General features: G+C 42.9%; 3 protein-coding genes across 5 annotated transcripts; 1 reads left to right on the top strand and 2 right to left on the bottom strand.

Moving 5' to 3' along the window:
• The first annotated feature begins 570 nt into the window (after positions 1-570).
• Positions 571-9,229, top strand: ndel1b (nudE neurodevelopment protein 1-like 1b). The gene is made up of 9 exons (XM_029437696.1): positions 571-729; positions 3,312-3,408; positions 5,332-5,485; positions 6,251-6,399; positions 6,590-6,726; positions 6,818-6,985; positions 7,074-7,165; positions 7,326-7,471; positions 7,592-9,229. The coding sequence occupies exons 2-9, from the start codon at positions 3,323-3,325 to the stop codon at positions 7,680-7,682; spliced, it is 1,023 nt and encodes a 340-aa protein (XP_029293556.1). The 5' UTR covers positions 571-729; positions 3,312-3,322; the 3' UTR covers positions 7,683-9,229.
• Positions 9,230-9,386: 157 nt separating this feature from the next.
• LOC115012213 (acyl-CoA synthetase family member 2, mitochondrial-like) lies at positions 9,387-15,648 on the bottom strand. Of its 3 annotated transcripts, none has more exons than XM_029437695.1 (17): positions 15,603-15,648; positions 15,052-15,159; positions 13,915-14,110; positions 13,279-13,407; positions 12,911-12,964; positions 11,934-12,052; positions 11,636-11,798; positions 11,446-11,541; positions 11,213-11,364; positions 11,036-11,127; positions 10,854-10,930; positions 10,648-10,755; positions 10,414-10,565; positions 10,181-10,322; positions 9,849-9,959; positions 9,696-9,764; positions 9,387-9,579 (listed from the first exon to the last, which is right to left on the bottom strand). In XM_029437695.1, exons 2-17 carry the CDS (start codon positions 15,153-15,155, stop codon positions 9,529-9,531), a joined length of 1,815 nt encoding a protein of 604 aa, XP_029293555.1. In that variant the 5' UTR covers positions 15,156-15,159; positions 15,603-15,648; the 3' UTR covers positions 9,387-9,528. The 3 variants fall into 3 exon arrangements, with proteins under 3 accessions (XP_029293555.1, XP_029293554.1, XP_029293553.1); XM_029437694.1 differs by lacking the exon at positions 15,603-15,648 and adding an exon at positions 15,409-15,500; XM_029437693.1 differs by lacking the exon at positions 15,603-15,648 and having other exon boundaries at positions 15,052-15,537.
• An 870-nt stretch (positions 15,649-16,518) lies between these two features.
• On the bottom strand, positions 16,519-26,589 carry LOC115011767 (acyl-CoA synthetase family member 2, mitochondrial-like). The gene is made up of 16 exons (XM_029436993.1): positions 26,335-26,589; positions 25,260-25,455; positions 24,754-24,882; positions 24,466-24,519; positions 23,709-23,827; positions 23,411-23,573; positions 23,219-23,314; positions 22,986-23,137; positions 22,809-22,900; positions 22,627-22,703; positions 22,418-22,525; positions 17,783-17,934; positions 17,550-17,691; positions 17,203-17,313; positions 17,064-17,132; positions 16,519-16,530 (listed from the first exon to the last, which is right to left on the bottom strand). Exons 1-16 carry the CDS (start codon positions 26,436-26,438, stop codon positions 16,519-16,521), a joined length of 1,776 nt encoding a protein of 591 aa, XP_029292853.1. The 5' UTR covers positions 26,439-26,589.
• Between the last annotated feature and the right edge of the window lie 419 nt (positions 26,590-27,008).

Below are 27,008 nucleotides of genomic sequence, written 5' to 3'. Positions count from 1 at the left end.
CTTACGTTCTATCCTAGTTTATTTTCAGCTCATAGACTATAGGCTATATACAAATAGACAATAGGTAGGCTAGTTGTAACAGGAAAAAACAGGGAAAAAAATTATCATAAAGAAAGATAATAAATAATTATCATTGTAACAAATATATCTTAATGTTAAAAGAGTCGACATAATTAGTAGCTTCAAAAAAGTGAGACTCCAAATCTGTTCAAATGTGTGTGATATTTCCGGGTATTTCACAACAAATAATAGGTCATAATTTGTTTATATATTAAATCTACAAAAGGTAGCTTACATGAAATATCAATTTCTATAAACTTAGCGATAAGACCATAAGCAGGGGAGAAAGAATATTATGGTATTTTGTCTTGGTGTCCCTGTGTGGTGGTTTCTGGCAATCATATGCCACCTTGTGGTCACTGCGGTGAAAACTATGTAGCTACAAATCTACAGTAAAAAAAAAGAAGGTGCGGCTGATTCTAGTATGTCTATTTCTATAGCTGCCCTGCCCAGTTCTGACGTAAACGTGAAATACGTCAGCACGTACTCTATGTCAGGATTTACGTCGGTTCCGGGAGACGCGTTGGCAATTTCCTAAACACAGCTCAGTCATAAGTATCATCCGAGGCCAGGGCAGGGGAGAGGTGTGTGTGTGTGTTGAATGTAACACCGGCTGGAAGGCGACCAACTGAAGCAGAAGATAGCTCGACACCGATTTGACATGAGCAGGTAACGAGTTTAACCGTGAACATGAATGTGTGTAATGTCTGACCTGTTTGTGTATTGAGCTGTCGTGTTCAGACGCAGCTTCTGTGTGATAACCGAGATGACAGCTCGAGCTCTGTTTAAATGTCCCCGAGACGTTTTCGCCTTGATACTTCTCTTTATATGCCATTCAGTTTCACTTTTTCTACGTGATATGTTCTGCTTTCTGTTAACAGTGTAAGCGTACTGTTTGACATTAACCGATCTCCACACATTGACGCCAGCGTTTATTAGCTAACATACCTAAAGCTAGATGACTGCCGCTGTTCAGATAACATGTTACAATTAATAAACGTCAGTCTATTCATTATTGGGACTGCTTTTTTGCGAAAAGGTGTATATCGTCTGTAAATGGCAGTTATTTGTGAAGCATGTCAATTGTCTTTTTTTTTGGTACAGCCTCCTTTTATTGGTTTTTGATGTTAACTTTGATAAAATAGTATGATTTTTACCTATTAGCATTTGCCTAGCAAAATTGCACAACGTCCTGCAGCTAAAGCATAACACAGGGGACCAAAATATAGTCAGGGGAACACTACCACCACACCCTGCAAAGCTGTATGTCTGCTTATTATTCACATTAGAGCAAACTAATTACACTACAAAGATGTATTTGACTCACCCCCTCTCATAGGGCCCATTAACAAAGTGTGACTCCACTAGTGTCTGCAGTTGAACTCTTAGTAAGCATGGAGTCACCCGCAACAAAAGAGGATGTAAAGACAAGAATGTGAAAAAAGGAAACTCTCTCTTCACTAACTTCCTCTAATTACCAGATGGCTCCACACAAGTAAGTTGGGTGCCATCGTCACCACCATCTTTGCTGGCTATGAGCCCTACTGCCTGTCCTTGTATTGTTACAACAGAAAAGTAGTTCCAGGGGTCAAACTGACACCGCTCCAAAGGATGCTGAAATGAGAGATAACGGGAACTGTCATTTGTTCTGGCAGAGTCTCAGCACTGGAACTGTTGCGTGATGTAACTGAACCTTTTTGTCTAATTTTAAGTGGTGTATTATGTTACCAATACAGAACCGGTCTGTCAACATCCGTCTTAAATATGTGAAATAGCTTTGGTAGCTCCCGTCATTGGTCAGTGGGCTAATAAATATAAATAGACACGTCTTTTTTTTTTGAGGGGGTGATCATCCTGATAAGGTCTTTTGATCTGAATCACCATGGAAACAGTTTCCTGTCGCTCATGCCTTTTTTGAAGACTCGCAGGGATCAATAGAAAGCACCGGATCCCATAACGAATAGAGATCTGCCATGTTTGCTCGATTACCTGATCATATGATACAACAAACATGTTATGTCAGTAGCAGCTTGGGAACATTCCCTGTCTCCACCCTCGGGGTATTTGTGTCTACAGTTTCCTTTGTGATTTCCAAAATAGTAGACTAACGCGTCTAAAGCCTGTTACGAGTAAATTGTTGATGACGCCATCTCAGAGGAATGTTTACGTGGTCTTGCCTCTTGAGTCTAGACCATCTTGGCAAGGAAAATAACACGCCCTCCTCCTCGCCTAAACCCAAGAGCATAGTTTGCTCAACCTTCAGTCCGCTGAGGGGTTTCCTCTGCTGCATCCCCTGGTTGTCTGACCGATCGGCAGGATATCCTGATAGGCTAATATCTGTTCACATTATGAATATTCCTGGAGCTACAGCAATGGGAGTAGCAGTTGTATTTACTCCCACACAAAACCCACACAGTGGCCCCTTCCAGATGTGTTTTTATTCATTTCCTGAAACCTGCCTTGTTACCACATGGATCACAGAGTGACGCAGAGTTTATTAGCTCACCCAGAAAAGAGGAACAACCGTCTAGTAAAGTGTTCTTTCTGCAAACGGGACGGAAGACGACAAGCTTTTAACACTTTGTCAACACTTCAGAACTACAGGCTACAACAGGCAGCTTTGATCTAATCGGCATTAGCCACATTTAATTGGCCAGGATCGCCTTTAATGAATTAGTAATGCTGACATCACATGAGCTGTAAAGTTAGAGATTTAATTAAATGTAATAAAGGAGGCACACTTCTACTATGCACTGGACACGTATCATTTAGCTCGTTCACAGTCACTGCCATGTTGGCCACTCAGTCACTTTATCAAAACCCTGCTTCTAAATAATTGGTTGATTTTTCCCATGAGTCAGTGATTCATGAGTAACTAAGGATGACATGACCTCAGAATGACTGGGTCACATGGCCGATCTGGCTTTGTTTGCCACTTTCGATTTAAAGGTAGTTGTCTGTTTTGTTATCTCTCGTGATGAATGAGGGAATTCTTTTAAATCTAGATCGGCCTGGTTGTTCAGCACTGAGATAAGAAGGGAATGTATTGTGCATGTTTCTACATGCACAGGGATGCACATAATGAAAGGGGTTTCAACATGTTTGAGCCAACTGCTTATTTTAATTAGTCCACAATTCAATGCTTGTTCTACTTTTAAACTTTAGCCTTGCATGATTTCCATATGTAAATAATGTATTAAGATAATGGAACCGGCTGTGAGGCTAATAAATATGTCCTTTTTAATCCTCAGGGTGCCCTGACATGGACAAAGAGATGATTCCCAAATTTACGTCAAAGGATGAGGAAGTTGATTACTGGAAGTCCCAAGCCCTCAAATATAAGAAAAGGTAGGCAGTGGGATTTAGTTCTCTTATGACACGTTAACATGCCTGAATTTCTCTCTCCTATACATGTATGTACATGTAACCTCTTTTATCCATGTTTCACATCTTGTTATGACATACCATACATGTGACTGTTGGACAGATGTTCTGTTGTGTTCTCAGCTCTTTGTGCATACAGAGTGTTACTGTTACCGAGCTCAATCTTGCAAATCGGGGTTATGTAACAAATGTGTCATATTTTATTTTGTGATCTGACTTGCAAAAACGTTGAACCAAATAGCAGATGGCAGCAATCCCACATATGAAATAATCCCACTCAGAAGAATAACTTTTGTAGTTTTAAAAAGCAGTAGCTCATTCTTACAAAATAAGCCAATGATAATATGCTGAATATGTAGTTTTTTTGTGGATGCGTTTAAAGTTTCAGCACATAATCCCGTGTTTAGCCGTGTGAGGTAAATGAACAGACGGGCTTTTTAAAATCGGTGCCCACAAACAGCTGTGGCTTGCTCAGGAGGAAATGACTACATCTGACTTCTTACACGGAGACCACAGTCCATGTCCGGGTAGGCAGCAGTGGCGCTTGTGAGTGTTGTGTAAATCTTTGCTGAACTCACTCTGTCAGTCTTTTCTATTTATGGAGTTGGGGCCCGTCCTACTCGATGCACACAGAGGGTTAAAGTCCTGGTGGTTTTCTAAGAAATTCCTTATGTGGGTACAAAGCGGAAAAACTTCAACCCATGGAAAGAATATCTCCCAAGTATACAGCGGCTTGTCTCACACATGTTTTGTGTCGTACAGTTTCTCAGGATCACTTCTAAAGAGAACCGCTCACAGTGGCAGCATGCAGTGTTCATTAGTTACCTATTGAAACGTTATCTCCCTGAAGCCCCCCATGTTGTTGTGACAACATAACAGTTTGTGGTTATCACTAAAAGATGTATTTAATGTGACATGCACTTGTATTTCCAGCATTCACACATGTTATTTAATGCTGTTCTACGTCACGCATACAAAGTGCTCTTGGTCTTTTTTAAAACCCTGAAAAGCGCGAGAGCCCGACTGTCAAACGGGGAAGTTACAGGGCCCAGCGTGCTGATGAAGCAGCCGCTGTGGCGTTGGTATGTGTGGAACGACCCCGGTACAACAACTGATTCATGGATTCCAGTGCTCTGTAGAGCCACAGTGAGGCCATTATCCCAGTACAAGTCAGCTGATCTCAGAACTGTGTGTGTGTGTGTGTGTGTGTGTGTGTGTGTGCGCGTAACAGGCACAAAACTAGGATCCATTTCGATTACATTACCACCAAATGTACGTCCTATTCCACTTTGAAAACTTCTACACTCGTCACAAGTACATGATGAGTTATTGTGTGTTTTTTATTTAATTCTCTACACGGGGTCCCCCCTGACCAGCGTGTACACGCATCCTGCTTCTTAGCACATCCTGCTTCTTAGCACATCCTGTTTCTGCGCCCTCTCATTTTCTCTCCACCTCTGACCTTTTAACCTCTCCCACAGCTGATGACTCTTGACAGCAGGCCTGTTTTTCTGAGCTACTTCTGAACCACCTACTGTCACAGTTCAGCTGTCTCTCTTTTTGGAGCTGTATATTTAGAATGCCTAACTCGACAACGCTGAGCCGTGCACCGGTCCCTGCAGGATGGAAGGTTGAAACATCTACACATTTCTCACTGGGCTTTTCATGCAGGTTTATTCCCGGCCATTGGCGATAAAGCTGCTAGAACATGCCTGAGCCTGGCTCATCTTACAGGACAAAAGCCAGACAGTTTTCTAGAGCTCGTGCCCGCGCCCATTCAGCCAGTCAGCGATACAGAATTGAATGGTGGCCGGTGAACAGGGTAGCTGGTAATTGACAATGATTGTTTATGCGTTTTACCACTGTGTCCGTGTGTGTGCCATCCAGTTGCTATGATGCCCAGGAGGAGCTGCAGGAGTTCCAGGAAGGGAGCCGGGAGCTGGAAGCTGAGTTGGAGGCACAGCTGAGCCAGGCCGAACACCGCCTTCGAGACCTCCAAATTGAAAATGAGAGACTGAAGAACGAGGTGTCCAACCTCAAGGTAACCGGGCCTGGTGACTTGGCGTAAAGTTTTATTTTGGGATTTGGCTTTTTACGGTCTATTGGTTAGGACAACGGTAAATGTTATCTGATCTCTGTTGGATCCTGAGGACAAGGATCTTATTTTAATGTTAAGTGTCAATAAGGCTCTTAGGTAATCCTCCAGCACTCTTTAATTGGATTAGAAGAAAATGGAAAACTGTAAGGACAAGTCTGGTTCTTAAACACTGCAAGCATGAACGGTAGTCAGATTTATTCAGTGTGCTCTCGTCTCATGTCCATGGTTGAACTAATGACTGTGTATACAGTCTGGAAAATAGTGCATCCACTGAATGCATGGCAGAGAAGTATTGTGATTTTTCACTTGGCCCCAACATGTGATTGCAGCTAATGCTCAAAACAAACTGTGTAAATGAAGCAGAAAGATCATGAATCATGCTTTGTGCCTCAGGGGCCACCATAAGGCATGCTAACTGTACTGTAAAGTAGCATAGGGCAAATGAAGCCCCAAGGTCTCCCTAAGGAACAAATAGGCTCTTTGAGAGAACATAATGTGTGGAAGATCATATTTACAAACTGTCTTATGATTCACCAGGTTGTATTACCAACAGTAGGGACACTGATGTTGATTGTGTAGTGTATATATAATATGGTCATTTCACACTGCATGCCTCAGCAAAAGGAAATGAAAGTGGATTGTGTACCCCTTGTTTCTCTTCACACACTCGCTCACATGCTCCTTTTCTCTTTTTTTTCACTCAATCAGGAGAAGCTGGAGCATCAGCATGCCCAGAGTTATAAACAGATTTCTATGCTCGAGGATGACCTCGGCCAGACGCGCAGCATCAAGGAGCAGCTCCAGAAATACGTCAGAGAGCTCGAGCAGGCCAACGATGACCTGGAGAGAGCCAAGAGGTCAGACTGACACACTGCGGTCGACATTAATGGTTTTTAGGGGGCTCTGAGGAGATGAATTCTAGCTGTATTTAGATTAATTTTTTTGCGATTTGACCTTAAAGGACATAAAACGATTTAACAATTGTCCCCTTCAACCTCTGCGTGTGTGTGTGTGCGTGTGTGTGTGTGTGTGTGTGTGTGTGTGCAGGGCGACGATAGTGTCCCTTGAGGACTTTGAGGGCCGCTTAAACCAGGCCATCGAGAGAAATGCCTTCCTGGAGAGTGAGCTGGATGAGAAGGAGTCTCTCCTAGTATCTGTGCAGCGGCTGAAAGATGAAGCGCGAGGTAAAGACGAGAACCCGTTCCGCCCTCCTGCAGGCAAAGCGTCATCTGTAAGGGTTAGTGGAGGAATATTTCATGAGTTTATCTTCTGCAGATCTGAGACAGGAGTTGGCAGTACGGGAGCGGACGACAGACAGGATGTCAGCACCCAGCTCCCCCACCTTAGACATCGACAAGATGGATTCTGCAGTGCAGGCCTCTTTATCCCTCCCTGCCACACCTGTAGGAAAGAGCATAGAGCACCCCTTCATCAGCTCAAAAGGTCAGGATTGATGAATTAATCTCACTCTTTACTATACACGTGAAATTCGCCGATCTGTATTTTAATATCGACTTGTGTACTTGTGCAGCAATGACCAATGGCTGTGGCAACTCATCCCTCACTCCTTCTGCTAGAATCTCCGCTCTTAATATTGTTGGCGATCTCCTGAGGAAAGTTGGGGTAGGAATTATTCCTTTTTTTTTTTAATTTAAGACATAATTCAATTGATTATGTGAATGGGTTGCAGAACACTGAGGAGCAGTGTGTCCTCAGCCAACGGAGGAACGGAAAGATGTTGGTGAGGCTAAGTACAGATCGTGTCTCCTGTTTTTGTGACTAGGCTTTGGAGTCCAAAATCGCTGCCTGTAGGAACTTTGCCAAAGACCAGGCAGCAAGAAAAAATTACTCCACAGACAACGGCAAACTCATCAACAGCAATGCCACAAAGTTCTCTCACTCTCTACATGCCACTTACTTCGACAAAACGTGAGTTCTATTCTTCTCCTTGCTACACTTCTGCATCAAACCTGGTTTTATGCGTTGTTATTTTTGCCCTGTATGTATGCGCGTCTGTTTTTGCTAATATTGCACATTGCACAACTGCAGGACTGTAAATGGGTTGGACCCCAGCTCACTGACCTCCATGACCGCATCCAGAGCCGTGTCTCCACCAGGCTTGCTGCCTCTGAGTGTGTGAGGTGTCACAACATAAACTATAGGAACCGAGAGGACACTTGAAAGACCATTACATTGTGTGCTAGGGATGTGTGCGTGTGTGCGTGTGTGTTTGTGTGCGAGAGAGTTTGAAAGGAAAAACTGATGCGTGCGTTTGCCTGTTTGGGATTGTGCATTTTTTTTGAACGTGTGGAAGAGAGGCTTGGCTATACAATGAACTTGCCTCCAGTTTGCAGCTCTAAATGCATCTGTGGGTAGGTGCACAGTCATGAGTGCATATGTTCCTACCACATACTTGCATGTGCCTAAAGCTGTACTGTACTTTGCTCGTATGAATGTCGTCGCAACGCCGCTGCTCCTGAAGTGGCACCGTTATATTCTTAGTTCCAGTGTTCATCTGAAAACTACTATCCCTGATGACAAGAGGTCCTCAACAGACCACAGCTTCCTCTTAACCTTCTTTTCCTCCTTGTACGTTCACTCAAATTGCACAGTTAAACTAATTTCAATTTAGAATGTATTATATTTAAAAAGGGATGTGTTCATATTAATTAATTTATCTCACAGGATGCTTTAAAATGCAATATTTCCTTGCATATGTAATGTGGGGTCGGAGAGGTACAGTTGGACCCCATATTCATGACTGAAGTGAATGTTGATCGTTCGAAGCCATGTAGCCATAGTGCAGTCGTTCCTATTGTTACGGGCTACTTCCTGTAATTAACTTGGAAGTAGTCCAACTTTAAAGCTTGGACATATCTGCCGGTTCTGTCCTCTGGGTTAAAGCTGCACTTAAACTGCTCCTCACAGGTTTTGCTGCAGTCCAGTGTTTCTTCCTCTGTGGACATCCATTGACATTTCAAGGGAACAGTTTTTTGCCTCTTTTTTTTTTTTTTTTTATGTTTTGATGTATACTCTTCTTTTCTCTCTCTTGTGACAGGCTCATTTACCTCATTCTGATATAAGGGCAATTCTCCACGGTGGTGGTCGTAATATGAGAAGTGAATTTGGCTTTATAAAACTCCCACAAACGGATACTCAAAACAAAACTGACTCGAAGATCTTTTGTAGAGACCGTTTGTTAACTTTGGCTGGTGTATGATGGTACGGTCCGTTGTGTCATATTTGCTGATTATTTGTTATTGTGTGACCTTTATGTTTATTTGACTTGATTTTTTAGCAGGTTGGATATTGGCAAAGCATTCATTTGACATGTCAGAATTTTGTCTAAATCCATTTGGCCCAAATATTTTCTCCCTTTTCATAGAGTGACACCATCTTGAAGCATAATTTGAAGTTTAGTATTTATTTGAATTTGATCATTTGAGATGTCATTTCTGGGCACTCTATGAGCCTGTTACTAAAGTGTTCTTCAGTCACTGTAAATAGCTTGTAAGGATGGTAATTTTGCCGACCACATTTGTACATAATGCCATTTGGCGTTAAAGTCCTATTTATTTCAGATTCTTGTATGGCATGTTCAGATGATGAATGGTTAAAGCCATTGTAATATGATATCAAATTGTCAAAGTTGTTTAAATAAATAAATAAAGATTGAGATGACAAATATATGTTGTGGCGTTTGGGTCATGAACTGAAATGTAAAGCTTTCAGTGACATCTTGTGGCCTTCATCAGTCATTACTATTGTGTAATGTGTCCACTAGATGGACCTTGTGCAAACATCTTTCCAAGGTCAATAATGAAACTTCAAGCTCAGAGATGATGTAGGATCACTGTACTTGTATATAAACATGTAAACAACAATTTCCAGGAATGACAATCAAGAGCAGCTGATCACTTAGAGTCTTAGTCCAGCTCTTAGCAACCACGAATGCACTCAAACACAGTCCATCAGGGTCCACATAATTAGAGGCCTAGTTTCTTCTCCATGTCCTCCTTTAATATGTTCTTTTTGATCTAGAAAGAAAACGGAAAGTTGCAACCATTTCAGTCTCTGTATAGTGATCAACCATGAATCATCACGGCCATTCTGATACATGAGTGGTGTTGGTGTTGGAGCAGTAGTATCGTACCTTTCCAGAGAGTGTCAGGGGGTAGCTGTCTACGAAGATCACAAAGTAGGGGATTTTGAAGTGAGAAATCTAGGGGAGAGAAAAACAAAACACAAACTGAACAACTGCTGATTTTGAGTACGTGGAGCAATTTGTTCCATCACCTTCTCTCACCTGGCCTTTGCAGAATGCTCTTATCTCCTCTGCACTGGAGGTCTGGCCCTCCTTCAGCCTGATGCAGGCACACACCTGCTCTCCAAGCCTTTCGTCCTTCACTCCAACCACCTTAGGAAGCAGAGGGAGAAATACAACTAGAGTGTAGATTCAACACCTCAGCTCACTGAAATATATTCTCACTAAATGTATTTATTTTAATTAAAATGTCTACAATTTCCCTCCACATTCAGCGAGTTAAAAAAAAGTTTGTTCAAGGTGTATCTTTGCTGTGGTCTGCTTAGAGACAACGTTTATGACGTCTGCTGGCCTCCAGTGGTTCTGAGTCTCACCTGCACCTCCTGTACTTTCGGATGTGTATAGAGAAATTGCTCTATCTCAGCGGGGTAGATGTTTTCCCCTCCTCGGATGATCAAATCCTTTATGCGTCCTTCAATGCAAAGGTATCCCAAACTGTTCAGACTGGCTGTGTCACTGTGTAGAGGAACAATCCCACAATATGTATCATGTAAGCATCAATACCTGTTCCAGTAACATGCCACATGTTGTACACATTGTAACTTACCCAGTCCTGTACCAGCGGTCTGGGGAAATAACCTCGCTGGTTTTCTGAGGATCCTCCCAGTATCCATGCATCACACAGCTGCCTCTGATCATCAGCTCTCCTGAGGCCCCCAGAGGGACAATCTCCCCAGTAGTAGGGTCCACCACTTTAGCCTATAATAAAGATACACAGGCATGAGCTTGGTTATGGCAAAAATGGATGAAGGTTTTCTGCCAAAAAATAAGGCATAGCTACCTCAGTGTGGCTCATGATGCATCCAACAGTATTTATCTTCAGGTCATCGTTGTCTTGTGGGAATCCCATGAATGTGATAGGGCTGTTTTCAGTGGTTCCATAACCTATCTATTATAAGATAATGTACCCATGTTATATGATGGAGAAGATGTAAGCATACAGTATCTATACAGCATTATTTAAAAGGTATAGGACATGTTACTCACTGTTATCTCTTTCATGTTCATGTCTGTTTTCAGTTTTCTCACAATCTCAGGAGGGCATGGAGAACCTGCCATGATGCCTAAACCACAGCAGCACATTAATAATTATGGCTCAAATGCTTTGTCAGCATCAGACCAAATACAAAACAACATATTAATCATGTTTTAGTCTTTAAAACTATTACCAGCTTCAACTGACGACAAATCATACTTGTGTAAATCCTGTTGGTTAAGCATGTCGGTGAACATTGTGGGAGTGCCATAGACGAAATTGCACCTGAAGTGAAAAAAAACTAAAATCAATTAAAGTGCTTAATATTGTATATTTGAACGTAATTTGGGTGATGAGCAGCATGTCATACTTTTCACTTTGAATGGCCTCGAGGTTGGCTCGGCTGTTGTAGGCAGAGGAAGGGAAGACCAGTGTGATACCGTGCACTGCCATACTCATCCCCCCCACCACAGAGCCAAAGCAGTGGTGCAAGGGTACAGGCACACACACTCGCACCTGAGGCTGATGGAGATATGGACAATAAGATTACTTACATTTTACTGGCTATGTTTTCTTCAAATCATAAGATTAATATATACTTACTCTTCGTCCAAAACCTACTCTGAGACCCATAAAGTAGGAATTGTTTACAATGTTGTGGTGTGAAAGACAGGCTCCCTTTGGAGTCCCTGTGGTCCCCTGAAACAAATAAACAAGCAACATGACTTGATCTGAATCATTGATATCATCATTTTAGTCCAAATTATACAAAAGGTACAATACTGAAGGTTACTGATGTGAACTGGATGCTGATGGGATCATCGAAGGACAGCTTGCTCTGCAGATCCATCAGCTCTTTGTGGTGCTGACTCTCCCCGGCCTGCATCACATCCTCTACGTGGAACATGCCTGGCTGTCTGCTATCCGTCACAATCACCATACGCAAGTCTGGCACCCTGGCAGACCCAAGACACGATATTTAAATCACATACACAAAACTACTTTAGATTGTGGAGTATTTACAGTCTCCTCCTCCCATAATGACAATAGAGGAAGAACATGTATTCAATCTGACATCGGCTCTGTCGAACCTGGAGCTTTTGATCATGCCTACTGGCGCCGTGTTGATCTCTGGACAGAGCTCCCTCAGCATCTCGCAGAATGGTTGTGTTTTGAAGCGGGTAGGGCAGACCACAGCTTTACACTGGACCTGCATGTGACGAATCAGGTCTGCTGAATGTATTCACGATGAAAGTAGTAAATCGTCGGAAGTCATGCTTTCGTATTTCACTTTGGTTCAGCAGTACAGTTTTTAACAGTGGTGTAGAAATACTCTGTTACAAGTAGAAGTCTATTTAAATCTGAATCTGCAAAGTAAATAAACTACAGGTATAAAATAAATGTAGTAAAGTTAAAATAATAATATTTCCCTGAATTGTAGTGGAATAGAAGTTTAGAAAATAGAAATACTCAAGTAAAGATTTTTCTTTAGTGCACCTTACTATATGCCATACCTGTCAACCCTCCCGTTTTTAACCCTAACCCATGAAAAATCGTCCAAGCACAAGCACGCCGAAGAGGCACAAAAACATACAATGACTTCATTTGTGATAAGAACTGTGTCGGAGGCAGACCAAGTGATCAAAGCTGAGGGAAAGATGCCGATGCTTTGCGCCAAACATAATGTAGCCTTCAGCTTCTGTAGCGGACATGTTTCCCGACTCTGCCATCGCAAGGAAGTACTCGTCGGGGGAAACAAAAGCCACACAACTCTTCAATCATCAAATAAATTGATGATATTAACTAATAAATACAATACATAAACTTTAAATAAATATGTATTTCCTGAATGTATATACCCGTCCTTTATGTGTTTACATTTACATTATATGGGTGGGGGCTGGGGGGCTGAGAGCTGTTAAGGTATGGACGGAGTCCGCCAGAAAATGTCCCTTATTTTCAAATTCCAATGTTGACAGGTATGCTATATGCACATTATGAGAACTAATGTCACCGCCGCTGGTGGTTATGTAAGTAGGCTAATACCCTGTAAAAGAACCTGTTGTACCTTCTTCAGAGTAAACTCCACTTCCTTCACTTGATAGGCCGGGTTCAATGAAACCTGCAAGAACAAAAACAGCAAGTGTATGTATTCAGCCCCTTCACCACACATTTTTCAAATGACTTTACAGTACATACCATATCATACACATGATATATTCTGTACTACATGGCTGGTTATGGAAATGAGTACCTATTAAGAGAGTATACTGACCTGGTAAACAGGTGGTACAGAACAGAATAGCTCTGTCGGGCTACTGAAAGGTTCAATGTCCTGCTCACTGATACTTGACTGCAGGGTGTTTGGTAACACAGAGCAGCCTTTATAACTACAAGGCTACTCTGTCAATGTGTTTAAACAAATCCCAAACTGACCAGTATAATTCCGGTTTTGGCCGAAGCAAACTGGAAAAGGATCCACTCGTACGTGTTGGGTCCCCAAATTCCCAGTCTGTCTCCTCGCTTCAGACCCAAAGCAAGCAGACCTGCAGCCGCCTTGTCAACCTGCACAAATACATATCTCACGTATGTTAGATAACTTATCACCACCACTTGTATAAGTTCTGCCGTTTTAACAATATAGCTTTCAAGCTTTTATGCCTGCGATAGACCTTGATAGATCTTTTTCTGCTGCATGCGATGCATTTTTCCTGTAACTTAGAGAAGCTTGGTGAGGATTTCTCCCAAAGAAGAGAACCAATTCATATCATCAAACTAAATTTGATGGGGGCTGCTTCATGTAGAGTCAATGATTTACCAGACTAACCGTTTTTAGGAGGCACATTTTGTGTCACATGACAATCACAGGTGATTGCATCAGGTGTAAAGGTCAAACAACTATTTTATTAACCTAAACATTTAACACTGAAAGAAAAAGCACAAACAAGTTACATTTAGCAGCGGTTATTGAAACAGGAAACTCATTGGTATATCATGAATAGTGTTTGAGGGTTGATACACGCATGAAGGCTCCTAGAAGCAGAAGCTGAAGGCACAAAATCTGAGACGCACATCTTGCTGAAACTGTGCAAAGGTTTTCCGGACGCCGTCCTGCAGGAAGACCACAGCTTCACGGTCAGGCCAGCGCTCGACAGTGGAGTCCAGGCTCTGGCCGACAGTCAGGGGGAGCAGAGAGATGGAGGAGGTGCCATGCACATAGCTGCTGCTCAGTGAGGGTGTGAGAGGAGGACCGTCCACATGGAGGGACCTGGTGTACAAACATGCACAGGGGTTTTGAACATCAAAATCATTGGTGACCCCCGGTGGGGGTCACCAATGTTCACAGGGGGGTCACGAGGCCTTCTTGATTTTAAGGGGTGTACGATCACTTTCTATAAATACATAAAAATTGCAGTTGACCTATGTCTCAGTATTTCATTTATGTCTGTGAAGTAAACTAAACAAAATAGTTATTCAGAAAATGTGGATTATATTTAACATTTATATTTACACTTGTTTGTTATCTTACAAGATAAGGGCACGGTGAAGGCCTGAACACAAGCTGCTATAGTCACAGAGCCTTCCCTCCCTCTACACAGCCTCCTTCTTTAGAAAAGTACATAGTTAAAACAACCAAAGAGCTTATAGAACAATGGCCAAGCATTGGGGAGAAGAAAAACCTGATTTTGATAAATAAGATGCCTATTTTGTATTTTGTAAAAATAAATAATAATAAATAAAAAGTACAATACAATACAGATGGAGAAATGTATTACAAATCCCTCAAAAATAACAGGGAAAATGATCTCTGCTGCAATATTTGCAGGAAGAAAATCTGTTTTAATTGCATTCAAATCAATCAATTGTTCTGCACTGTTATTGTTATGCATTGAATATAATATGAAATATCCATAAAATATGTCATATGTTAATCAGAAGTCGTCAGTTTACTCTATGATAGAAAAGGTGTCCCTTAAGGAAACGCTATGGAACCCCTGCTCTATATGAAAGAATACAGGAGGCTGTTTAAACAGTGAGCCTTGGATAGTGGCAACCTAACAAACCTGATAACCTTAGGAACCTAATGAACAACAGATAAAATCACCAAAAGCCATGTTTCTTTCTATATTTACAATGAGCCATTAATGTAACACAAACATTAATACATTTTCCATGTTGCAATTTGACTATTGAAGAACATAAACGTACCGACACCACTGGAGCAAACTGTTGCATAACTTCTGAGCCTTGCTGTGTTTGAGTCCATCCACAGATCTTAGACTGTGAGCACAGGACCTTAGCAGGGCTGACATTTGTCTGAAATATCTCTCAAGCTGTTACATATGGATCTAAATACTGTCTGGTTAGAAGATACACGGTCTAACAACAAATGAGCTGGTTCTTACCCCTCTATCTTTATACAAGCTAAATGGTATCTCTGTATGTGTAATCTTTAACTTCCTCTCACCCTGGTTGGCACAGAGCCAAATTAACATTCCAAAGACATTTTAGCATACGCTCTTTTAAGAAAGCATTAACTATAATAAACCAATATTAAACATTTACCTTCTTAGAGAATAGAGAATAAAAAAAGGTTTCACTCATTATCCTGCTACATTAGTGGCGTGAACAACAAAATATATATTATGTCTGCACTCAAAAAGCAAGAGACAAGGAGCTGCTAACAAACATGAACCAACCACTGCCGGTTCTGGGGGGGGGGGGGGGGGTGGAGCCAGTGACACTGAGCCTGGACTCACCTGTGGCCCCGCCTCCGAACGAAGATTATACAACATACAAAAAGTACTGATTTTTTGTGACGGTCCAGGCAGGGGCGGGACCTTATTTTGATGGGCACACCATGCGGTCAATCACATGCGAGGACAGACTAGGATCGTACCATTATTTGAAAGAAGGAAGGGGGGCAGACGCTCCAAAGATAGCGAGTGTAGTGGTACAGGCCAGGTGCACAGAGAGCGACAGAGAGACGGGGAGCCTGATTTAAATGCAACAGGTGGGGAGAAAGTGAAGAAATGAGCGAAAACCGAAAAATAATCACTGCACTAAAGACTTTTAATAATAATAATAATAATAATACATTAGACTTTTCTTGTAACTCAAAGACGCTTTTATCTAAAGTGTCATAATGTTAAGACTTTGGCTTTTATTTATTTGATTTGTTTGCTGTGGTTCTGTGTTAAGTTGTTCATTTAAAGGTTTGATTAAAATGTTAAACAATAGTAACGAAAAAAATGCATAAAAATAAGGCTTTTATGAAAACACTGAATGAAGAATTGCTTACCAACACACAAACCATTTATAATTGCTAAATTAGGCTAAAATAGAAGAATCCGAGTGATACTAAAGGAAGAGCTGTAAGAGCAGTAAGAGCCAAAAGAGCCGAATTTTGAAAAGAGCCGACCTCCCATCACTAGTATGAACGGTCTGACTCGTTACCATGGGAACCTAAATAAAAACAGGGCATGCCATGATTGATCACTGGAGAGATGCTCAGGAACATACCAATCATGGTATTGTTTTTGTTGTGCGCGATTATTTATACTTAACAGAAAATATTGAAGGCTTGAAAACTGCTTTGTCTCTTTTGTCCCGGGTTGAAAGTGCCCCTCTGACAAAACACTTGGCCCCAGCCAGGCCCCCCGAGTGATAATTGGTCTAGAACCGCCACTGCCAACAGGAGGAAAAATCCACGAGGTGGGGACAAATTAAGATAATTACCCCATCACACTTCAATTCATTTTAAGATAATGCAGAAACAGAAGTTTTCTTTTATATTATGTAACAAATATTGTGTAATTATTTTTGAATATTTTTTGTTATACTGTTTTATATTGTAATGTATTTTTAACCACCCAAAAACGTAAACAAGTAAAACAGATTTTAATGGTTTTAATAAAAACATAATAATATGATTTGCAAATATTCACATATTGAACAAAATGTTGGTTTAAAATTTCAACATGATTCACATGATTAAGCCTGCAGTGCCACCTACAGGCCATGGGGAAAACCCCCTATTACTGGAAAGTAGTTAACAGTTTTTCACTCAAACAAAGTTAAAGGCTTAGTTTCTTCTCCATTTCCTCCTTTAATATGTTCTTCTTGATCTAGAAAAACAGAAAGTAGCAACCATTTCAGTCTCATTATAGCAGCCATATTTATAGATCAGTAATGTTGGTGTTAGAGCAGAAGTATCGTACCTTTCCAGAGGCTGTCATGGGGTAGCTGTCTACAAAGATTACATAGTGTGGGGCCTTGAAGTGAGAAATCTAGGAGGGGACAAAAGCAGATTTTGAGAAAAAATGGAGTCATTGTATGTCTCACATCACCTTCTCTCACCTGGCCTTTGCAGAATGCTCTTATCTCCTTTGCACTGGAGGTCTGGCCCTCCTTCAGCCTGATGCAGGCACACACCTGCTCACCAAGCCTTTCGTCCTTCACTCCAACCACCTTAGGAAGCAGAGGGAGAAATACAACTAGAGTGTAGATTCAACACCTCAGCTCACTGAAATATATTCTCACTAAATGTATTTTTTTATATTGATAAAAGACACTCTACACTCTGTCTACAATTTCCCTCCACATTCAGCGAGTTAAACATTTTTCTTCAAGGTGTATCTTTGCTGTGGTCTGCTTAGAGACAACGTTTATGACGTCTGCTGGCCTCCAGTGGTTCTGAGTCTCACCTGCACCTCCTGTACTTTCGGATGTGTATAGAGAAATTGCTCTATCTCAGCGGGGTAGATGTTTTCCCCTCCTCGGATGATCAAATCCTTTATGCGTCCTTCAATGCAAAGGTATCCCAAACTGTTCAGGCTGGCTGTGTCACTGTGTAGAGGAACAATCCCACAATACGTATCATGTAAGCATCAATACCTGTTCCAGTAACATGCCACATGTTGTACACATTGTAACTTACCCAGTCCTGTACCAGCGGTCTGGGGAAATAACCTCGCTGGTTTTCTGAGGATCCTCCCAGTATCCATGCATCACACAGCTGCCTCTGATCATCAGCTCTCCTGAGGCCCCCAGACGGACAATCTCCCCAGTAGTAGGGTCCACCACTTTAGCCTATAATAAAGATACACAGGCATGAGTCGCAGTGTTGTTAAGGCGTAATGGATTTGTAAACCGTGCACTCAGTTTCAAAGCTGAGCCCTCAAATTCAAACCATAAAGCAATTTGTTTTCATTTCTTTCCCAAACACTTGAACGCAGTCTTTAATTAACTCTAGTCTTACCTTCACCTGAACCACCTTCTCGATCCACACCAATCTGGTTTCAAGGCAGGCCACTCAACTGAGACTGCCCTCCTCGCTGTCACTGAGAAACTCCACGCTGCTAGAGCAGCCTCCCTCTTCTCTCTTGTCATCCTTCTGGACCTTTCTGCTGCGTTTGACACAGTGAACCACCAGATCCTCCTCTACACCCTCCAAGAACTGGGAGTCTCAGGCTCTGCTCTCTCCCTGCTCGAATCCTACCTAAAGGAGAGCACCTACAGGGTAACTTGGAGAGGGGCTCTGTTGGACAACTGTCAACTCACCACCGGGGTACCTCAGGGCTTCGTCCTGGTTCCCCTCCTATTTTCTCTGTACACCAACTCAATTGGCTCTGTCATTCACTCTCATGGCTTCTCCTATCACAGCTAGGCAGACACTCAAATTATTCAGATTTTCCCAGATCTGAAACCCAGGTGGAGGCATGGATCTCGGCTCATCTGGCTCTCAGTAGATGGCTGCACATCACTTGAAAATCAACCTTGACAAGACCAAGCTCCTTTTCCTTCCGGGGAAGGGCTCTCACATCAACATCGGCACCTCGGTTGTTTCCCCAACTCGGACTGCAAGGAATCTGGGTGTAATACTGGACGATCAACTGTCCTTCAGTGCCAGCATCGCTGCAACAACCCGCTCCTATAGACACACTCTTTACAACATCAGGAGGATATGTCCCCTCCTGGCTCAGAAGGCGACGCAGGTTCTTATACAGGCTCTTGTCATTGCATGGCTTGACGACTGCAACTCCCTCCTCGCTAGACTGCCTACATTTGCCATCTGACCTCTACAGCTCATCCAGAATGCAGCAGCCCGACTGGTCTTTCACTTACCCAAGTTCTCCCACACTACACTGCTTCTCCTCTCCCTTCACTGGCTACCAGTGGCGGCCCGAATCTGCTTTAAGACTAGTGCTTGCCTACCATGCGGTGAATAGATTAGGCCCTTCCTACACCCAGGTCAAACCATACAGCCCAGCGCGTTCACTTTGCAATCGGCTCGCTACTCCCTCACTGCGAGTGGGACCCAGATTCCCCTCAAACAAAACCCACCTGTTTGCTATATTGTACCTATTTGAAACTAATGTACTTGCAATATTCTTGCTGTTCAGAGTTGTATCCTCATAATGTTTTGCACTTATTGTAAGTCGCTTTGGATAAAAACGTCAGAAAAATCTACCTTGCAATCGGATTTGTAATCCATGTGCACTGATTTTTGAACCATGCACTTGGATTCCAATCTGCTCGATTGTATTCGTAAACTGTGTCATCTCGCATCACGTAAAAAAGGAACATATACATGCTAGAGAGGTGTTTTGAACCTTAGCATTTTACAATTTCACATAATTGCAATTTGAACCTTTTTCTATATTAATTAACAGCCATAAAAGCATACATCAACATACAATGATAAAGAATACTAACTGTGACTATCCTCTCTGGGAACCATCACCTTATCGTGGTGGAGAGGTTTGTGTGTCCATATGAACCTGAGAGCTGTGTTGTCTGGAGCCTAGTGCTCCTGGTAGGGTCTCCCAAGGCAAATTGGTCTCAGGCGAGGTTCCAGACTAAGAATGGTTCAAAACGACTTCATGAAAAAAAGGGAAAGAAAAGGAGAGACCCTACCCGGAGGAAGCCCGGGGCCCCCGTCTGGAGCCAGGCCCAGAGGGAGGGCCCGACAGCGAGCGCCTGGTGGCTGGGTTTGCCACGGAGCCCGGTCGGGCACAGCCCAAAGAAGCTACGTGGTACCTCCCATCCATCCATCCATCCTGTGGGCCCACCACTCATGGGAAAAACCGCTGGGGTCGGGTGCGCTGTCACACGGGTGGCAGTGATGGTCAGGGACCTCGACGGACCAGACCCGGGCAGCAGATGCTGGCTCTGGGGACGTGGAACGTCACCTCTCTGTGGGGGAAGGAGCCGGAACTGGTGCAGGAGGTGGAGCGCTACCAGTTGGATCTGGTGGGGCTTAACTCTGGGCTCTGGAACTGTACTCCTGGATAGGGGTTGGACTCTATTCTTCTCTGGAGTTGCCCAAGGTGTGAGGCGTCGGGCCGGGGTGGGGATACTCACAAGTCCCACGCTAAGCACCGCTACGTTGGAGTTTACCCCGGTGGACGACAGGGTCGCCTCCCTACACCTTCGGGTTATGGGAGGGACACTCTGACTGTTGTTTGTGCCTATGGCCCAAACCGCAGTTCGGAGTATTCAGCCTTCTTGGAGACCCTGAATGGAGCCCTGCAGGGGCATCCGGCACCTCAGGAGGGGGAAGCGAGGAACCATCCAAGCTGTGTACAGCAAGGGTGGGACCCTGCTGACTTTGACTGAGAAGGTTATCGGCCGGTGGAAGGAGCACTTTGAGGAACTCCTGAATCTGACTAACATGCCCTCTATGGTAGAGGCAGAGCTGAAAGCTGATGGGGATCATCGTCAATTTCCCTGATGGAAGTCACTGAGGTAGTCAAACAACTCCACAGTGGCAAAGCCGCAGGGGTTGATGAGATCCGTCCAGAAATGCTGAAGGCTTTGGGTGTTGAAGGGCTGTCTTGGTTGACATGCCTCGTCAACAATGCGTGGAAGTCTGGGATAGTGCCTAGGGGTTGGCAGACCGGGGTGGTGGTTTTCCTATTTAAAAAGGGGGACCAGAGAGTGTGTGCCAACTACAGGGGTATCACACTTCTCAGCCTCCCTGGTAAAGTCTACTCCAAAGTACTGGAAAGGAGGTTTCAGCCAGTAGTCGAACCTCTGATTGAAGAGGAACAATGCGGATTCCGTCCTGGTCGTGGAACAATGGACCAACTCTTCACTCTCGCAAGGATCCTGGAGACCGCCTGGGAGTACGCCCATCCGGTCTACATGTGTTTTGTGGATCTGGAGAAGGCGTATGACCGGGTCCCTCGGGTGATACTGTGGGAGGTGCTGCGGGAGTATGGGGTGAGGGGGTCACTTCTGAGGGCCATCCAATCCCTGTACGCCCAAAGCGAGAGTTGTGTCCGGATACTCGGCAGTAAGTCGGACTCGTTCCCAGTGAATGTTGGCCTCCGCCAGGGCTGCGCTTTATCACCAATCCTGTTCGTGATTTTCATGGACAGGATATCGAGGCGTAGTCGTGGAGGAGAGGGGTTGCAGTTCGGTGACCTGAGGATCTCATCGCTGCTCTTTGCAGATGATGTGGTCCTTATGGCATCATCGGTCTGTGACCTTCAACAGTCACTGGATCGGTTCGCAGCCGAGTGGGAAGCAGTTGGGATGAGGATCAACACCTCAAAATCTGAGGCCATGGCTCTCAGCAGGAAACTGATGGATTGCCTACTCCGGGTAGGGAATGAGCCTTTACCCCAAGTGAAGGAGTTTAAGTACCTTGGGGTCTTGTTCGCGAGTGAGGGGACGATGGAGCGAGAGATTGGCCGGAGAATCGGAGCAGCGGGGGCGGTACTACAGTCACTTTACCGCACCGTTGTGACGAAAAGAGAGCTGAGCCAGAAGGCAAAGCTCTCAATCTACTGGTCGATCTTCGTTCCTACCCTCACCTATGGTCATGAAGGCTGGGTCATGACCGAAAGAACGAGATCACGGTACAAGCGGCCGAAATGGGTTTTCTCAGACGGGTGGCTGGCGTCTCCTTTAGAGATAGGGTGAGAAGCTCAGCCATCCATGAGAGACTCGGAGTAGACCTGCTGCTCCTTTACGTTGAAAGGAGCCAGTTGAGGTGGTTCGGGCATCTAGTAAAGATGCCACCTGGGCGCCTCCCTAGGGAGGTGTTCCAGGCACGTCCAGCTGGGAGGAGACCCCGGGGAAGACCCAGGACTCGGTGAAGAGATTATATCTCCTCACTGGCCTGGGAACGCCTCAGGATCCCCCAGTCGGAGCTGGAGGATGTGGCCCGGAGAAGGGAAGATTGGGGTTCCTTACTGGAGCTGTTGCCCCTGCGACCCGACCACGGATAAGCGGTAGACGATGGATGGATGGATGGAACTGTGAATATCTTGGTTGTATTTTATAAAATGGCTCCCTACTTTAAGACCACATTTGAGTTCTGATATAACACCAGTGATAAATCAAGTGTCACAGTGGCTGTGGATGTTTTTCAACTACTTAAAAGAACAAGTAGCAGCAATTGTTTCCATCTGGCTACTTTATTACTGCACTGATTCTGAATCAGAGGGCTTTGTTTACAAATCTGTTGGCACAGATTTATTCATTGAGATGTTTATCATGTAGCCTAACAGGGGATCTGCAATATGCAAGTAGAGGTTTTTCACCAAGAATAAGGCATAGCTACCTCAGTGTGGCTCATGATGCATCCAACAGTATTTATCTTCAGGTCATCGTTGTCTTGTGGAAATCCCATGAACGTTATTGGGCTGTTTTCAGTGGTTCCATAACCTACCTGTTGAAAGATGATGTAAACATGTTCTTATATGCTGTAAAAGCTGTACTTTTATAAGTTGTATACAGCATTGTTTAAAAGGTATAGGACATGTTACTTACTGTTATCTCTTTCATGTTCATGTCTGTTTTCAGTTTTTTCACAATCTCAGGAGGGCATGAAGAACCTCCGATGATGCCTAAACCACAGCAGCACATAAATAATTATGGCTCAAATGCTTTGTCAGCATCAGACCAAATACAAAACAACATATTAATCATGTTTTAGTCTTTAAAACTATTACCAGCTTCAACTGACGACAAATCATACTTGTGTAAATCCTGTTGGTTAAGCATGTCGGTGAACATTGTGGGAGTGCCATAGACGAAATTGCACCTGAAGTGAAAAAAAACTAAAATCAATTAAAGTGCTTAATATTGTATATTTGAACGTAATTTGGGTGATGAGCAGCATGTCATACTTTTCACTTTGAATGGCCTCGAGGTTGGCTCGGCTGTTGTAGGCAGAGGAAGGGAAGACCATTGTGATACCGTGCACTGCCATACTCATCCCCCCCACCACAGAGCCAAAGCAGTGGTACAAGGGTACAGGCACACACACTCGCACCTGAGGCTGATGGGGATATGGACAATAAGATTACTTACATTTTACTGGCTATGTTTTCTTCAAATCATAAGATTAATATATACTTACTCTTCGTCCAAAACCTACTCTGAGACCCATAAAGTAGGCATTGTTTACAATGTTGTGGTGTGAAAGACAGGCTCCCTTTGGAGTCCCTGTGGTCCCCTGAAACAAATAAACAAGCAACATGACTTGATCTGAATCATTGATACATCATCATTTTAGTCCAAGTTATACAAAAGGTACAATACTGAAGGTTACTGATGTGAACTGGATGTTGATGGGATCATCGAAGGACAGCTTGCTCTGCAGATCCATCAGCTCTTTGTGGTGCTGACTCTCCCCGGCCTGCATCACATCCTCTACGTGGAACATGCCTGGCTGTCTGCTATCCGTCACAATCACCATACGCAAGTCTGGCACCCTGGCAGACCCCAGACACGATATTTAAATCACATACACAAAACTACTTTAGATTGTGGAGTATTTACAGTCTCCTCCTCCCATAATGACAATAGAGGAAGAACATGTATTCAATCTGACATCGGCTCTGTCGAACCTGGAGCTTTTGATCATGCCTACTGGCGTCGTGTTGATCTCTGGACAGAGCTCCCTCAGCATCTCGCAGAAATGTTGTGTTTTGAAGCGGGTAGGGCAGACCACAGCTTTACACTGGACCTGCATGTGACGAATCAGATCTGTTACATTTAATTTTGAAAGTAATAAATTGTCAGAAGTCATGTTTCATATTTCACTTTGGTTCAGCAGTACAGTTTTTAAGTGTTTAACAGTGGTGTAGAAATACTCTGTTACAAGTAGAAGTCCTGGATTCAAAAGTAAAAGTACAAAAGTGTCAGCATCTAAGTTTACTTAAAGTACAAAAAGTAAATGTTATCATGCTGTATGGTTCATTTCAGAAAGAATAAAGTATATTGTTTTGGTTCATTCTAATAATTTAGCATTGATATGCACATTACTTGAATGTTGCAGCAGGTAAAGGTGGGATTTTCTTTCTCTACTATAAATACTGCTAAATAGCCTGCACATGTCACCAAGGGGTCAATAAGGTTTTGTCTGTATCCATAATAATACTCTATCATAATATATTTGTGGATTAATTTAGTATTTTGAATCTAAATCTGCAAAGTAACTAAACAAGTATAAATTTAACTCAAGTAAAGTAAAAGTACCTGCTGGTTGTGGGAAGACGGCAGGGATTTCCTTAATTTTTCTTTTATGCACATTATGACAACTAATGTCACCAAAACTGGTGGTTATGTAAGTAGGCTAATACCCTATAAAATAACTTGTTGTACCTTCTTTAGAGTAAACTCCACTTCCTTCACCTGATAGGCCGGGTTCAATGAAACCTGCATGAATAAAAACAGTTTAAAGTCAAGTATATGTATACAGCCCTATCAAGAGAGTATACTGACCTGGTAAACAGGTGGTACAGAACAGAATAGCTCTGTCGGATGACTGAAAGGTTCAATATCCTGCTCACTGATACTTGACAGCAGGGTGTTTGGTAACACAGAGCCTTTATAACTACAAGGCTACTCTGTCAATGTGTTTTTAAAGTTTTAAACAAATCCCAAACTCACCAGTATAATTCCAGCTTTGGCCGTAGAAAACTGAAAAAGGATCCACTCGTACGTGTTGGGTCCCCAAATTCCCAATCTGTCTCCTCGCTTCAGGCCCAAAGCAAGCAGACCTACAGCCGCCTTGTCAACCTGCACAAATAAATATCACACAAATATTATATCATTCTTCACCAATACATTATTCCTGTAACTTGGAGAAGCTTGGTGAGGATTTCTCCCAAAGAAGAGAACCAATTCATATCATCAAACTAAATTTGACCGTTTTTAGGAGGCACATTTTGTGTCACATGACAATCACAGGTGATTGCATCAGGTGTAAAGGTCAAACAACTATTTTATTAACATTTTTTTTTGTAACACTGAACGAAAAAGCACAAACAAGTTACATTTAGCAGCGGTTATTGAAACAGGAGACTCATTGGTATATCATGAATAGTGTTTGAGGGTTGATACACGCATGAAGGCTCCTAGAAGCAGAAGCTGAAGGCACAAAATCTGAGACGCACATCTTGCTGAAACTGTGCAAAGGTTTTCCGGACGCCGTCCTGCAGGAAGACCACAGCTTCACGGTCAGGCCAGCGCTCGACAGTGGAGTCCAGGCTCTGGCCGACAGTCAGGGGGAGCAGAGAGATGGAGGAGGTGCCATGCACATAGCTGCTGCTCAGTGATGGTGTGAGAGGAGGACTGTCCACATGGAGGGACCTGGTGTACGAACATGCACAGGGGTTAAATATAGTAGGTGGACTCTGATTTGAACATCAAAATTTACAGCAGATTTTTTTTAAATGATGATCCACTAATCCTCTATATCAGTAGAGGTCGCAACAATTCACAGGGGGTCACGAGGACTTCTTGATTGTAAGGGGTGTAAGATCTCTTTTTAAAAATTTGAATTATAATTAACATCTCAAAGGATAAGGGCACGGTGAAGATAGTGCTATAGTCACAGGGCCTTCCCTCCCTCTACACAGCCTCCTTCTTCATTAGAGAAATAAGTAAAAAACAACCAAAGTGCTTATAGAAAAATGGACAAGCATTGGGGAGAAGATAACACTGATTTAGATAAATAAGAAGCCTATTTTGTATGTATGATTAAAAAAAATAATAATAATACATATATATATGTAATACAGACAGAGAAATGTATTTAAAGTTCCTAAAAAATAACAGGGAAAATTATCTCTGCTGCAAGATTTACAGAAAAATAATCTGTTTAAAATGCATTCAAATCAATCAATTGTTCTGCACTGTTATTGTTATGCATTGAATATAAAAGGAAATATCCATAAAATATGTCATGTTAATCAGAAGTCGTCAGTTTACTCTATGATAGAAAAGGTGTCCCTTAAGGAAACGCTATGGAACCCCTGCTCTATATGAAAGAATACAGGAGGCTGTTTAAACAGTGAGCCTTGGATAGTGGCAACCTAACAAACCTGATAACCTTAGGAACCTAATGAACAACAGATAAAATCACCAAAAGCCATGTTTCTTTCTATATTTACAATGAGCCATTAATGTAACACAAACATTAATACATTTTCCATGTTGCCATTTGACTATTGAAGAACATAAACGTACCGACACCACTGGAGCAAACTGTTGCATAATTTCCGAGCCTTGCTGTGTTTGAGTCCATCCACAGATCTTAGACTGTGAGCACAGGACCTTAGCAGGGCTGACATTTGTCTGAAATATCTCTCAAGCTGTTACATATGGATCTAAATACTGTCTGGTTAGAAGATACACGGTCTAACAACAAATGAGCTGGTTCTTACCCCTCTATCTTTATACAAGCTAAATGGTATCTCTGTATGTGTAATCTTTAACTTCCTCTCACCCTGGTTGGCACAGAGCCAAATTACCATTCCAAAGACATTTTAGCATACGCTCTTTTAAGAAAGCATTAACTATAATAAACCAATATTAAACATTTACCCCTCTGACAAGAATATCTTAGAGAATAGAGAATAAAAAAAGGTTTCACTCATTATCCTGCTACATTAGTGGCGTGAACAACAAAATATATATTATGTCTGCACTCAAAAAGCAAGAGACAAGGAGCTGCTAACAAACATGAGCCCCATAACAGGTCTCCAATTCTGTCTCCTCGCTTCAGGCACAAAATCTGAGACGCACATCTTGTTGAAAGGTTTTCCGGATCTTTACGGTCATGCCAGCGCTGGACAGTGGAGTCCAGGCTCTGGCCGAAGGTCAGGGGGAGCAGAGAGATGGAGGAGGTGCCATGCACATAG

The sequence above is a fragment of the Cottoperca gobio genome, chromosome 8 (assembly GCF_900634415.1).
Source record: "Cottoperca gobio chromosome 8, fCotGob3.1, whole genome shotgun sequence".
In the NCBI taxonomy this organism is placed as follows: Eukaryota; Metazoa; Chordata; class Actinopteri; order Perciformes; family Bovichtidae; genus Cottoperca; species Cottoperca gobio.
Note: the sequence above shows the minus strand (reverse complement) of the source record. Positions and strands in the feature narration are given on the sequence as shown.